This window comes from Lipophrys pholis, assembly GCF_963383615.2.
Source record: "Lipophrys pholis genome assembly, chromosome: 2".
NCBI classification, from domain to species: Eukaryota; Metazoa; Chordata; class Actinopteri; order Blenniiformes; family Blenniidae; genus Lipophrys; species Lipophrys pholis.
In genome coordinates this window covers 10,047,423-10,061,243 of record NC_137636.1, presented here as the reverse complement: position 1 = coordinate 10,061,243, position 13,821 = coordinate 10,047,423, and the positions used below count along the sequence as shown (strand labels likewise).

At 41.1% G+C, this 13,821-nt stretch overlaps 1 protein-coding gene across 1 annotated transcript; it reads left to right on the top strand.

Moving 5' to 3' along the window:
- Positions 1–6,708: 6,708 nt before the first annotated feature.
- Positions 6,709–12,953, top strand: LOC308128242 (F-box/LRR-repeat protein 3-like). Its single transcript, XM_080493421.1, has 6 exons — positions 6,709–7,022; positions 8,774–8,984; positions 9,627–9,791; positions 9,909–10,031; positions 11,246–11,417; positions 11,775–12,953. The coding sequence occupies exons 2-6, from the start codon at positions 8,775–8,777 to the stop codon at positions 12,413–12,415; spliced, it is 1,311 nt and encodes a 436-aa protein (XP_080349547.1). The 5' UTR covers positions 6,709–7,022; position 8,774; the 3' UTR covers positions 12,416–12,953.
- Positions 12,954–13,821: the final 868 nt, after the last annotated feature.

Sequence of the window (13,821 nt, the reverse complement as noted above, 5' to 3'; positions counted from 1 at the left end):
CAAATACATAAATGGAGATAATTTCTATATTGCATTATGAACAAACATTCAAAGTTAGCAAATCCTCAGCTTCAAGAGGCTGGACAGGTGAGAAATTCCTCAACAAGAAAACTGAACAATCACATGCAAAATGTTAAACGAAGAAAAGCGTTTGAAGTGTTACGAGTTGAAGTAGTTCCAATTTGAAAAAATGGCTGCAAGATTCATGTTGTAGAAGTAGACAAATAAGATTCCACAGACTCATTCTCCTTTTCAAGGATCAAAGCTGTCCTCACCCTTTCATCTGTCCATCTCTTCTATGCTGCTTCATCTCAGTTAAGTTCACAGAAGGCTGGAGCCAATCTTGGCTCACTATTGGACCCTGGAGAAGTACCAGTCTACCACAGGGAAAACATGATGGTGACACTCACATTCACATCTGTGGGCAATTGAAAGTCACCAATTAACCCCAAACACTTGTTTTTGGACTGTGGGAGTAAAGTGAAGCTCCAGGAGAAAGTTGGCGCACACAAATGATGAAAACTACACCCACAAAAGATGTTGAGTTGAAATGCTGATAACTCTTAACAGCAAATTGTATTGAACCAAAATACTAAAGGGGAAAAGAAGGTAAGCTCACTCATGAAGTTGCCACTTCAGTTTGAGTGCTGTCTCTATTTTACTTCTCTTTCATGATCACACACCCTCCAAATCAATCTTTAAAGAAACAAAACAATTATCGAACGCTATTTTGAATCGTTTGAAAATTGCAAGGCAAGAAAACAAGCTATTTAGAAAGAAATACTGTTTTGTTATAGTTGAACATAATACATAATGTGCTTATTTCAAACAGAAAACTGCAGGATCACCTCAGTTATTCCAGTCTACATTTATGCTTTTTCATTGTTCACGCAATTATGGCATTATATTGGGCCACAAGATGGCATCAGAGTCTTGACCAAATGTTTTCAACCACAAGCTGAAAACAATTTGCAGCCTTATGTGCATTCAGGTGAGTTTTTTTTTTTTTTTCAAACATCTAATTTTGACCTCAAGACTTACAAATATTCTTGACTGCATGAATAATTTTCCTTCCCTTCCAATAAATTCCAATAATTAATAAGACATTCCACTCTTATTATCAGACCCATTGTGGCAGTACAGTATTGGCATGAAGCCTCCATGTTAAGTGGCTAAAAAATGTTTGAGGCATTCATTCCTTATGCATTTATGGTGAAAGCGACAACTAATTGTTATTCATTCTAGTATAGAACACATAACCCCTTATTCTTTTTTTTTTGTTGTTAACTGTTTGGCAAGGAAACAGAACCTTTTATCATTCAGGACTTTGATAGCCCAAGACCATAATACATCTCAGCTTTCATAACAGCCTTCTCCACGGTGCAGGAGTTATAGCTTTAACCTTTTAATCATGACACCTCTTTCAAGAATGCGAAGGAATAGAAGTTAGCTTTATAAGGAAGCCCTCAAATTCTTTACAGGCTTGTCATCACAGAACACTGCTCTGTCCTTTACCGCTTTCAAAATGTTGTGTACGCGTCAGATAACAATAAAAGTGCAGCTCGGAACTCATAAATGTTTTTCCTCTGACGGGCATTGCTCTTGGCAGGTGCATAATATGTTTACGTAGCTAAATTGCGTGACCAGTCAAAATCAGGGACAAAACACTAAATAGCTGCTGGAGGTGATGCTTTGCTAGAATAAATGGTCTGACGGTCAAACTAATTCACTTTGATAAACCGTGCTATCTCAGGAGGCAGAGGATGCGTGGGTTACATAACAGAAGGGAATAACGATGCAAATTTGTTACACTCAGAGTAATTAAAACACCAGTTAGTTCTCTATGGCAAGTGCATCAATATGTACAATAATAGGTGATGTTATTTCATAATTCTTCAACAGTAGCAAGTCTGTGTTCTTTTCCCAATAAATTCTCAAAATCTATCCAAAATACTCCAACGTTATGATGTTTGTTTCTTTGACAGCGAATTGCAATACCTTACTGAAACTGATTTTGTATGAACGCCATTGCAATTTTTGTAATCTGGAAATGTCTAAAAGAATATGATGGCCTTTTATGAATGTCTGTAAACAGGTGTGTGCAAAAGCATTGAATTCCTCACAATTTAATAAACATGAAACCAAACAATGAAACGCAAATTCTCATTTTCACTTTTTACAACTCAAACTACCTCTTATGTGTAATTTAGCATGATTATTGCACCGATTGTTGTGGTTTCCTCTCTTGCAATAGCGCTCGACAATGATGGTCTGCCTGTGGGCTTATGAGTGACAAAAACAAAACAACAACAAAAAATAATTAAAGAGAATGGCAAAAAGGATTGTTTAATTAGATGCAGTGTTTTGTTGGATCGCAATTAACTTCCGGATGGTGGATCAAAATTAAGCCATGAACTTCATCGCCAAAGTACCTTATTTGACACACCATCTAGTTACTGATAGCTGAAGGCTTTGTTGTGTTAAAGTGGAGGGGTATTTTCTACATGATAATGAATAGATTCATTTCCAAACAAATGAGAATGACGAGTTTCCACTGATCCACTCCACCAGTATGTTGGTTTTGTGGCTTCAATGAAGCACATTATTTCCTGGTTAGGTTTTAGAAAGCACTGGGCGAACAATTGTGATTAATTGGATTGATTGGATTGTTATATACCACTCCAGCGCCAGGTTTTAGCTTTGATTTCATAACAGAGGAATTTTAATTGGCATCTTAACCTGCTTATAATGCCGTGCTACTGCATTCTGAATATGAACAACTTAATCATTTGAAATAAAAAAAAACACCCAATGTTCATATCTGGGCGTAAAAGCATCAAATATATAATTTATACCATTATAGTTTATTATATGAAAGCCTAAACAGCTAAATAAGATTTATATACAACGATATATTACCACTGTAAACACTTGGGAAACTGAGATAAATGCTCAATAAAAACTAATAACTTTGCATTGTGGCAATAATGTGTAAACACAATTTAATTGTCGCATTTATGTGGTCAACATTATGGAAATTATAAGTACAGACGAATTATGGGAACCGATTGACCTCTGGAGTAGCAGGAGAAAACCAGGTGAGCACAAGAACATGCTGAGGCCAGGAAGTAGGAACCGGAACGTTGCCATGGCAACACGTGGGCTGAACCTCTGCTCAGTCAGCGTCGCCACGTGTTTGTTGTTTTTTTTTTTTTAAGTGGACTGACAAACTGCAGTTTGGGGGAGTTTAGTTTGATGCCTCGTCTGGTGGTATGAGCAGCGCGCATATGCAGAAGAAAAGGCTGCACTTGAAATAAACATTTTTTAAAAAAAATGGAGAATCCAGATGGGACCTGTGCGAGAGAAGACATGGCTGACCAAGAGGAGATTGTTGTGTCCACGAGGTAAAGGTGAAATCAGCAGTGCTGCCATCACGGGGTCTCTCCTGGGCAGTGAACATGTTTAACAGAGGATTTAGAAGAAAAATAAAACCAACATTTGTACATACCTCCTATGCAGGTCATACAATAGTCAATAATACAATAGAGTCCAAATAACAGCAAAAGGTTAAGTGAGACCAGGTTGATTTAGAACTACCTTATTTAAATGTGCTGATTCTACCGTAATTAATTCATTTACGGATATTATGAAACATACAATTTTAAATGAAATGTGGTTCAACAATTTGTTTCAATCTGTCTTTGTATCTCCCTCTGTTTTCTTTGCTCTTAGTTGTGAAGAAGATCCCGTAGAAAATGCCTCCAACGTTAACAATGAGGAAGAGGAGACTCCTGGCTGCTGGAAGAAGGTGCAATCCAGCTGGCATACTGTTTTAATTGTCATTTTGACAGTGGCCCTTTGTATTGCTGTCTGCTTTTTATTTACTCAGACAAGTAAACAACAAAGTCAGACAGCAGAATTACGGCATATGGAAGAAGGACTACTGACGATGTGGAAAAATACAAAGCAATTGCAAAAAGAAAATGGTGAGCTTAAGGAGCTTCTAAACTCCATTTATGAAAACGTCACAGCCCTGGGATATGGGTATGGCGAGTTAAAAGTTCTCATAAACACCACTTCACGCAATTTTACCTTGCCAATTGAAAAAGCCCGCCTGAGTGAGCTCTTGAAGAGGACATCGCAAGAAAAGACAGAGTTGCAAGTGGCCAACAAAGAGCTGACCATGCATCTTAATGCATCCCTGGAAGATTTGGACCTCGCCGGAGAGAAAAACAGACTGCTTGACGCCAGTCTGAACGAATCGCTGCGTGTCGGCTCGATGGCCTCTGCAGAAAATAAAATCTTACGCAAGCTGTTAAACAACGAACAGCAAACCACTAAAGAGCTTGCTGCGACAAATCAACAGCAGCATTCAATTTTGTCCTCCAATAGACTGTTCTTCCTCTGGAGATTGTGCAAGAATGACACACTGCAGTGCTCACGCTGCCTGCCCGGCTGGGCCGAGCATGATTCACGCTGCTTCTTCTTGTCCCCGAGACCACAGAAGTGGGAGGTTGCCCGCAGAGCGTGTCTGGATTTCGGAGGTGACCTGGCCGTCGTGTCCAATGAGGCAGATCAGGCATTCCTGACCAACATGACTTTTCAGTATGTACAGCAGCATCCCCAAGAACACTTCCATTCAGCGTGGATTGGATTGCAGGACACGGTGAAGGAGGGCGCCCACCTTTGGGTCAATGGCATGAGACTTCACTCGAATGTGACTTACTGGAGGCTCCAGGAGCCAAACAATGCAATTCCGTCCTGGGACACTGACAAAGCAGGACAGGACTGTGTTACCATTGTGCCACCAGACCGAATTGAAACGGAGAATTGGTTAAATTCCTGGGATGATATTATCTGTTGGGGCGAACGCCATTTCTTGTGCGAGACCGTGGCTCTCATTTTAGACTGACAAACCTCGAATGTAAAAGTCCCCCTTCACCAGTTTGCTCCAGCATATTATTTCCGAGCTGCCTTGTACCCAACGCTGCACATTTTCTCAGCAGCCAGCTTTCAATCAAGGCTGAGTAAATGTGCAAGTACAAGTGAAAATGTTTTATCCTGAACATTCCTTTTAATGCACGCATGTATGACAAGCCATTATTATTATTATTATTTTTATTATTACAAGCCAACACATTTTTTTAAAGGCCGTGAACTCACAATGTAAATAAAGAAATTGTTTAAGGAAAGAAACTGTTCAAATTAATTATTTATAATTTTTTCTTGGTTGGCCTTCGAGGCTCAGGAGGTGATAAATGTTTGAAATTAATAAAGACATGGCATGCTTAAGAAAGTCATGGAAATTTCTGAATATTTTTCTATTAAATTATAATTGTTTTCAATCATTCCTCAGTGTTCTGATCTTTATTTCTTCATTTATTTTTTGCTTTGAGGTGATACCAGCCGATGCTTACATGCTCATAGTGTGTCGCAAAGCAGGTAAGCGAGGCTCACAGTTGTGTGTGAAACGTGTGTACACGTTGTACACAAGTTGTTTTATTGTATTTATGACTGGCAACTAGTTAGAAATGCAGACAGCAAATCAGATTTTTAGATGTTATATATTACTATTGACTACATTTTATAGAAATACATATAATTTTGTCCTAATTGGTTCTGACTGCACTAATTTCTGCTTTGTACAGTAAGAAAAGCAGGTGTTTCTCAAAAGACAACAGGTAATTTATTAGAAATGTGAGAAACCCATCTACCCTCCTGCTTAGTGACGTGGAGGCTGGAACCCATTCCAGCTGATGATGGGTGAAGGCAGGGTAGATCCTAAACAGATCCTTAGTCAATTACAGGATAAACATGCAAACTTTGTACTGAAAGGTCCACAACTCCAGACCTGTGGAAGAGCGCTAATCACGACAGCACTGTGTGACCTTCCCATGAAAACAAATTTTCTGTGTTTATGAGACTTGCTCATGCAGCTTAATTAAATGGCTCGCTGGCCTTTTCTTTTGATAAAGGTGAGTGTGAGGGTTGTGACCAGAATGGGAAACTCTGTCATGCTATTTAGACCGGTCAGACTCATCATGTAGGGCAGGAGTGTCAAACACATTGGAGTTCAAGGTCCACATGCAGCCCAATTTCATCGAGAGTGGGCCGGACCGGTAAAATAGTACCAAAATAACCTCTAAATTTAAACTTTAAAGTTGTTCTCTTGTTGTGTGCAGAGTATATGTGATGAAAAAGTATATTTTCACAAAACCAAACAATTTTTTAACATACAGTCAATTTTAATGATACATCCTGATACAAAATACATCATGCATGTTTTTACAGACTCTCCCTGACAGCATGGCTTTGAGGCTATAGCAATGACGTAGCTAACTTTGATGGCAGCATCACCAATATTTTAGCTTGAGTCTCAGTGTTGTGTTGTGTCTGCTACTCTTAAGAATTCTTTTTTTCTAAATATATTCATTTTTACCAATTCCTCTGTGGTTTGGTAGGCTGGATTAGAGCCTCTTGCAGCCCTCTTGTGGCCCACGGCCTTAGGTTGGACACCGCTGATGCAGGGCTTAGGTACTTTTTAGTTGTAATAATTTGTGTTGGCTTCGTATCTTTCATTTATTTAAGTGTATTTATTCTTTATTTGAATCATCCCACTCATGTAATTTCTCTACCTCTGATTGAGTGCAACGCCGCCCCCTGCCGGAAGATGCAGGTCACTGCACCCGGCGCTCAGTCAGCCCACACACACACACACACTGACAACAACACAAACGCCATCTTTAGCTGACAGGCAAAGTAGCGAAGCGGAGTTGTGCAGCAAAAAGTAGGTCAGCGGCTCGGTAATCGCTAAAACGCGGCTGAAAACCTCTCTTTGAGCTTTCAGCCGGTGTTTCCTAACCTCTACGACACACCGTGTTGTCGCATGGTCCAATGTGTTTGATCGGTCGGCCAGTTTGGACGCAGTTTTCTTGTGTCGGTCCCGGTTGACGCTGACGGAACGTTTTTTCTTTTTTTTTTTCTTCTTCTCTCAATAAACAGCCCGACGAGGCGAGAACCAGGTGAGGAAAAAAAAAAAAAAAGGGACGGGGGTTCGATATAACAGCCGCCGCGAAGCGACTCACTAAGCTGGTTATTAGTTGTTGGTTTTATTAACTGGCTCCAACTTGTTTAGTCGTCGGCGAGAAGCGAGCCTCGGTGGGGCTAAAGCTAGCTCACGCGCAATACGCGTTCATCAACGAGGCGAAGATTGAAACGCTTTTCTACCATAAAAAAAGAAAGGAAAGAAATGTGCTTCTACGGTGGTTTTATGGTGCAGAAATGAACTTTGGGGCCAGAAGTGGTTTTGATAGAGTGGCGTGTTTATTGACGCCGGGGAGGCGTGTCCTCCATGAACAACGTTTTCACGTGAAGGTGGGCGGAGGAACAAGTTCACCGTTTTTACTCTGCACGTGTCAGTCTGAGATCTGGAGCACATCTGTGCAATATATATATATAACCGTTGTTGTTATTTTTCCCAGCGAAATCTTATGGAACTGGAGCCGCAAAACACGTTTAAGGTTGACACATCCACAGCAGTTTTGAAACAAAAACTGTATTTTATGTCGCATTTATGACGTTTCAGTTCGAATTCGGGATAGTAAACATGTCATTACATTTTCAGCTGTTTTTGTCAGCCGAGTTTGGTGTGTTCATGCTTCTTTTCAGGCATTTTTTTCAGACAGTTTGTACATTTTAGAATAGAAATGTTTTTGCAATTGCAGGGGAAATTTCCTTTTGCCATCGTCCCATAGACTAAATAGACAGTTGAATATCAAATAAGGCTGGATACAAATGAAATGTGTAGTTTTTAAAGATCATATTAATATTACTATTTACAAGGCTGACGTTGAGATATTTTACAAATAGAATGCCTTCTTCTTATTATTATAATTACGGGTGAAATTAGTTAAACCACTGTTTCCAGGGAGAAATTGTAGTTTTATTGCCACGTGGATGAAGGATATTTTAGCCATTTTAACTCTCTTCTAAGCAGTTTTGCTTTTTTGTGTGCAATTTTGAAGTCTTTTTTTTTTCTCTTTTAGAAATTCCAGCCATTTTACCATTGTTTTTCTCTATTGTAGTTATCGTGCCTTTTTAATCCAAGGGATGAAAATCATTAAAAAAATGACTGGCGTGTAAATAAAATAAGAAGAAGATGACATTAGGAATAAATGAGTGAAATCTTCAGGGTGCCATATGTGGCTCTAGAACTGCAGGTTGCAGACCCGGGAACTCTGGAAGCGTGGAAACTACCAGTTCACAAATAAAAGATTTAACAGAAAAAAAATCCATTTGCGATAACTATGGCCTCCTGGATTAAAGTTAAGAAAAGGAGAATATTCTACTATTTTGATTTGCTGGTGCTTAAATGAACATTCCAAAAAAAGAAGACGCTTGAAACACAATTTCTTGAAGTGTCAAGTTTTTAATTGTATTCTTTTTGTATAGGAGCCTCGTTTTTGTGAATGATCTCTGTTTCATTTGCCTACAGAAGACCAAATGTGCAAATTTTTAGGCCTTGCTGTGTGTCGTGCCACTTTAAAATCATGCTTTCTACACTTTACTATGTCTTACACGCTCTAAAAAAAATTGGTTAGGAAAATATTTGCTGCTCTACAGCCACCTGTCAACCCGTGCACATGGGCCGCAAGATTGTTAATAAATGGATGAATGGGATAACGTTTACGCTGCCAAGCGAGTCAGGAACTTGAGAGTGAGTAAATTCCGCCCAGCCATCTGGGTTTTGTTCACTTCTCTTCTATTTACTCAGCATGAAACGAAGTCTCCCTGGGAATGAGCTGGAGGATGGAGGTGGCAGCAGCTCTGGGTGTCAGAAGACTCTTAAACGGTCCCGCAAGCAGCGGAGGGAGAAAGATTCAGAGGAAGAGGAGGAGGAAGCTTGCTGGAAGTGTCTCCCTCAGGAGATCCTGCTGCACATCTTCCAGTACCTGCCTCTGCTGGATAGGGCTTACGCTTCTCAGGTACCCTGAAAATATTGGTGCATTTGTTGTGATAATTAATGGACTCTTCTTCTTTTTTTTTTTTTGTACAAGAAACTGTGTTTATCCTTTGCAGCTAGTATTTTGGTTTATGGCAAAAAGCCCTCCAGATCTATAAACCCAGCAATTACATAGCAACTCGGTATAAAAAAGTAAACAAGGGTGGAAATATAAAATCCATTTTGTTCTTTGGCTCTCTGTATCATTTAATCGCCACTTCTTCATTTCACATTACCAGGTGAAACATTATGTTTGAAGCCCAGCAGGGGTCGGATTCCTCTCTGGGATTTTTTAAACTGTAATCAAACAATTTGAATAAAAAAAAGATCAAACAATCAGACTGATGCATTAACCGTCTGCCATGAGGGGAAAAAAACGATTCTTTAAATGTTCCAAAACCGTGCTTTATTTGCAGTACAGTACAAACACACAGACCTACTTATGTGTTTTTCCAGTTTCAACACATTTTGGCATTTAAACAAATGTTGGTTAATGTTTTTTTTGTTTTTCCAACCCTGGGGTAATCAGGTGTCGTCTTGCCTAGAATAATCATTTTTTGTAGTTTTACAATAACGGTTCAATCAACTCCGTACATTGTAAATTCCATCTTCGTTCTTGCCGTAGGTGTGCCGGGGCTGGAACCAGGCTTTTCACATGCCAGAGCTGTGGCGATGCTTCGAGTTCGAGCTGAACCAGCCGGCCAGCTCCTACCTGAAGGCCACACACCCAGACCTCATCAAACAGATCATCAAAAGGCACTCGAACCACCTCCAGTATGTCAGCTTCAAGGTACGACGGACGAGTGGGGCATGGTGTTCAGTGGGGCTGAAGTGTGCAGTGAAGTCGATGCTCATGTATGTCCTAGATAAAAAATAAAAAAAAGGTTTTTCTCTTGACGCCGTGCAGGTGGACAGCAGCCGAGAGTCCGCAGAAGCAGCGTGCGACATCCTCTCTCAGCTGGTCAACTGTTCGCTGAAAACTCTGGGGCTCATCTCCACAGCCAGGCCCAGCTTCATGGAGCTGCCCAAGGTCAGTCTCGGCTTCACTCTTTAGGCATCATTCTCATCTCACTCTCTGAAGTCCAGCCTTCATACAGTTTGTGGCCTGCACCACTCAAACAAGACTTTGATTATTATTTGAGTTTCAGTTGGTTTGATTAATGACGAGCGCCTGTGGGAAAGTTTCGAATTTAAGACGTGCCAGGCGATGTTTGGACGATAATCTAAGGGGAAGAGATATACAAAATTCAACATAGTCATGCTTCCAAATGTTCTTTTTATATGTGCATATAATGCTTATACTTTGGGGGAGTTTTGAAAAATTAGAGGCACTTTGCTTTGATTTGTGTTGTGTGCTGCACAAGCATCCCTTGGATCACAGATATGTTGATGTCACATTCCCTGGAATTTCTTAATATCTTTTTAAATAAAACCAGTCTTCATATCTCATTCTTTCTTTCAACATATATACTTTATCTGTGACACCTTTTTAGGGGGATTATAACAAGTAATCTTTTTTTTTTTTTTTAAGAAGTTCAGTTGATGAGATTCGTCCAATGTCCAACGATAGTACAAGAAAATCTTGTAAATTTTCACTTTTTAAAGTCTGAAGCAACACCCCAAAGCCCATTTTAGGCATCAAGTGTATTTTTTGGAGGCAATGTGCAATCGTCTTGTTCTGATTGTGCCGTACTTAGATAAACTGATTAGATAAACTGAATGCTGCTCCTTTTCTGAATTTTACACACGCGACGCTAAGAAGTCAAAGCTGGATCTTCGCTCATTTTTCTGTTACTTTGACTTGACGACAAATGACTGTGATTGCAGGGGAGACTCAGAATTTACACATTTTGGGATATTATGCAATTCACAGTTGATTCCTTTCAAAACAAATGCTGCAGTTCTGTCTATTACCTGCATACTTCAGATCCATTACCGCTGGGCAGCAATGGCACTTGCAGCAGGGAAGAAAGAGGTAAAAGGTTCTCCACTTCGGTTAACAACAGGTGGCGCGTCCATGTTGGCCTTGCGTGCGAGTGAGCGTTCTGCAGAATAGACATGTAACGGTTAAAGTGGGCTGCGTCCACTGTGATTTTGATTAGAAATACATTAAGAAAAATCCCTCGTGCTCGGACCCAGCAGGGGTCCAGTTAAGCTCGGCAGCCCGCTGCGCTCGCAGTACGCTCGGAGAAACCCTGCACTTTGTTCACCGAGTGGTTTTTATTCCCTTGCTCCTTTCGGCAGTCTCACTTCATCTCTGCGCTGACGGTGGTTTTCGTGAACTCTAAATCCCTGTCCTCGCTGAAGATTGACGACACGCCTGTGGATGACCCCTCGCTCAAAGTCCTGGTGGCCAACAACAGTGACACCCTCAAGCTGCTGAAAATGAGCAGCTGCCCCCATGTTTCACCTGCAGGTACTGACAGAATTAAATTCTGCATGATAAATGGCGGCGATGATGAATACTGATTCATTTATTTAACAATTTTTGATTAATCAGAGAACAAGAGCTAAACGACACGGTGAATGGACTTTACTTAGACATTGCATTTGTACTGCTTCAGCTATTTTAATACACTGTACACAGTCAGTCACAGTTGAAACTTTCACACACACACGTTGCGACGGCTGCCATGCAAGGTGACCTTACACCTTTAAGAAGACACTGCAGCACATTGAGGAACATAGAAGATGCAAACCTTGGGAATCAAAAGACAACGGCAACATCCTTTAACCTGCTGTGTTATTTTCACTTGTACCTTTCTGTTTGCAGGCATCCTGTGTGTGGCTGATCAGTGCCACGGCCTGAGAGAACTGGCCCTCAACTACCATTTACTGAGTGACGAGCTTCTCATCGCCCTCTCCTCTGAGAAGCACGTTCACCTCGATCACCTTCGCATTGACGTGGTCAGTGAGAATCCTGGCCAACAGTTCCATACCATCAAGAAGAGCAGCTGGGACGCCATGGAGCGCCACTCCCCCAAATTCAATCTGGTCATGTACTTCTTCCTCTACGAGGATGAGTTCGGGCCTTTCTTCCGCGACGAAATCCCCGTCACGCATCTGTACTTCGGCCGCTCCGTCAGCAAAGACGTGCTGGGCCGCGTCGGGCTCACCTGCCCCCGTCTGGTCGAGCTGGTGGTGTGCGCCAACGGGCTGCGGCCGCTGGACGAGGAGCTGATCCGCATCGCTCAGCGCTGCACGCAGCTGTCGGCCATCGGCTTGGGGGAGTGCGAAGTGTCCTGCAGCGCCTTTGTGGAGTTTGTGAAGATGTGTGGCCGCAGACTGACACAGCTATCCATCATGGAGGAAGTGTTGGTTCCAGATCACCGCTACGGGCTGGACGATATTCACTGGGAGGTGTCTAAGCATCTGGGTCGCGTCTGGTTCCCAGACATGATGCCTACATGGTAAAGCTGCTGGAGAAGGCGGAGGTTTCCATCTTCACCCGTCTTCATTCTGAGTACAGATTGGATTCATGAAGAAGTCAGATTTGAGTTTTTGATCTGATAAACACCAACATATAACCTTAATTTCACTCTATCATGTATATATTTTTATATTTGTGTGTGTATATCAATTATTAGGTGACTCAGCATTATTTAGCACTTTGTTCTAGTAAGCCCGCTCATATGTAGTGTTTCATGAGCGTTTCGAGGTTTTTACATTTTTCTGAAGAGTCTGGAGGTCGTCGGAGTTGAGTCGATGATTTTTGGGATCTATTTTACATACACTGGTTGTATGTCCCGCAGCTTTTACAATCTGTGTCAGCTTATGAATATGTACTTTGCCTTAAGCTGGACAAGCAGAACAGCACTTCAGAGAGAAATTCTAACTTTTAACTTTAGAACGATGTATTTAACAGATTCGTCGCCATCGTGCTGGACTCAGTTTGAGTCAAGCAGTGTGTGAATGAAGTAGTTTGTGTGATGCGTTAAAGGAGATGATCACCAATATAAGCTAATGTCTAATCAATTAAAATCAGCAAAATGTTATTTATGTTCAGGAAGTTTCCGCTTCTGAGATTGGACAACTGAAGGAAAAAGTAGTTGGGGTCAAAGCAGCCATAGGAGAGCGTGAAAACCAACACATTTCTCTCAGTTTTAATTCTACTTCAGAATGATGTCGATGTATTGAGCCCTGGTGGCTGCAGTTTCTTCAGGCCACTTGTGTTTGGTTTTAAAAGTCGCCATCATAGTATTGCTTTCATGCTAATGCTATTCTGCTTGCGATCAGGTAGCTGGCTTTCACTGCAGCCACTGCTTCCATCTGCTTGGTAACCTTGCATGATTTATGCAAGGTTACCATCATCTTGAGCACCGCTCTGGACCATCTGGTTTGACCTGCGGGGGCTGTATGTTTGACGCCCCTGTTATAGACTGTTCACATGACTGTGGTCTGGCCGGCGAATGCACAAATGGCCTCCATGTTTAAAACATACACCTTCAGTCTGTGTGGGTTATCTGCTCACGCAGTCTATTTTCACCACTCAGGATGTACAAAATCAGATTAAAAAAATTTTTTTATTATTATTTTCTGCTGCTAATATCCAATAGGGTGAAGCTATTAATCTTCTGTTCATTTGCCAATACATGAAAGCATGAAGAGACCATCAGACCTGTTCTGTACGGGAACGTCCTTTTAGAAGGACACATCTCTCTGACAGATACAAAACGCTAAAAGGCAAATCGAGAACGATACAAAGACTGGAACTCATGCCCTTTGTATTTTTTTTGTAACATTTTAATTCAAACAAAAACTCTTAATGTTCACACTTTTTGGATGATGCTCCTACCAAGACAATCTTGATACATTCAGGC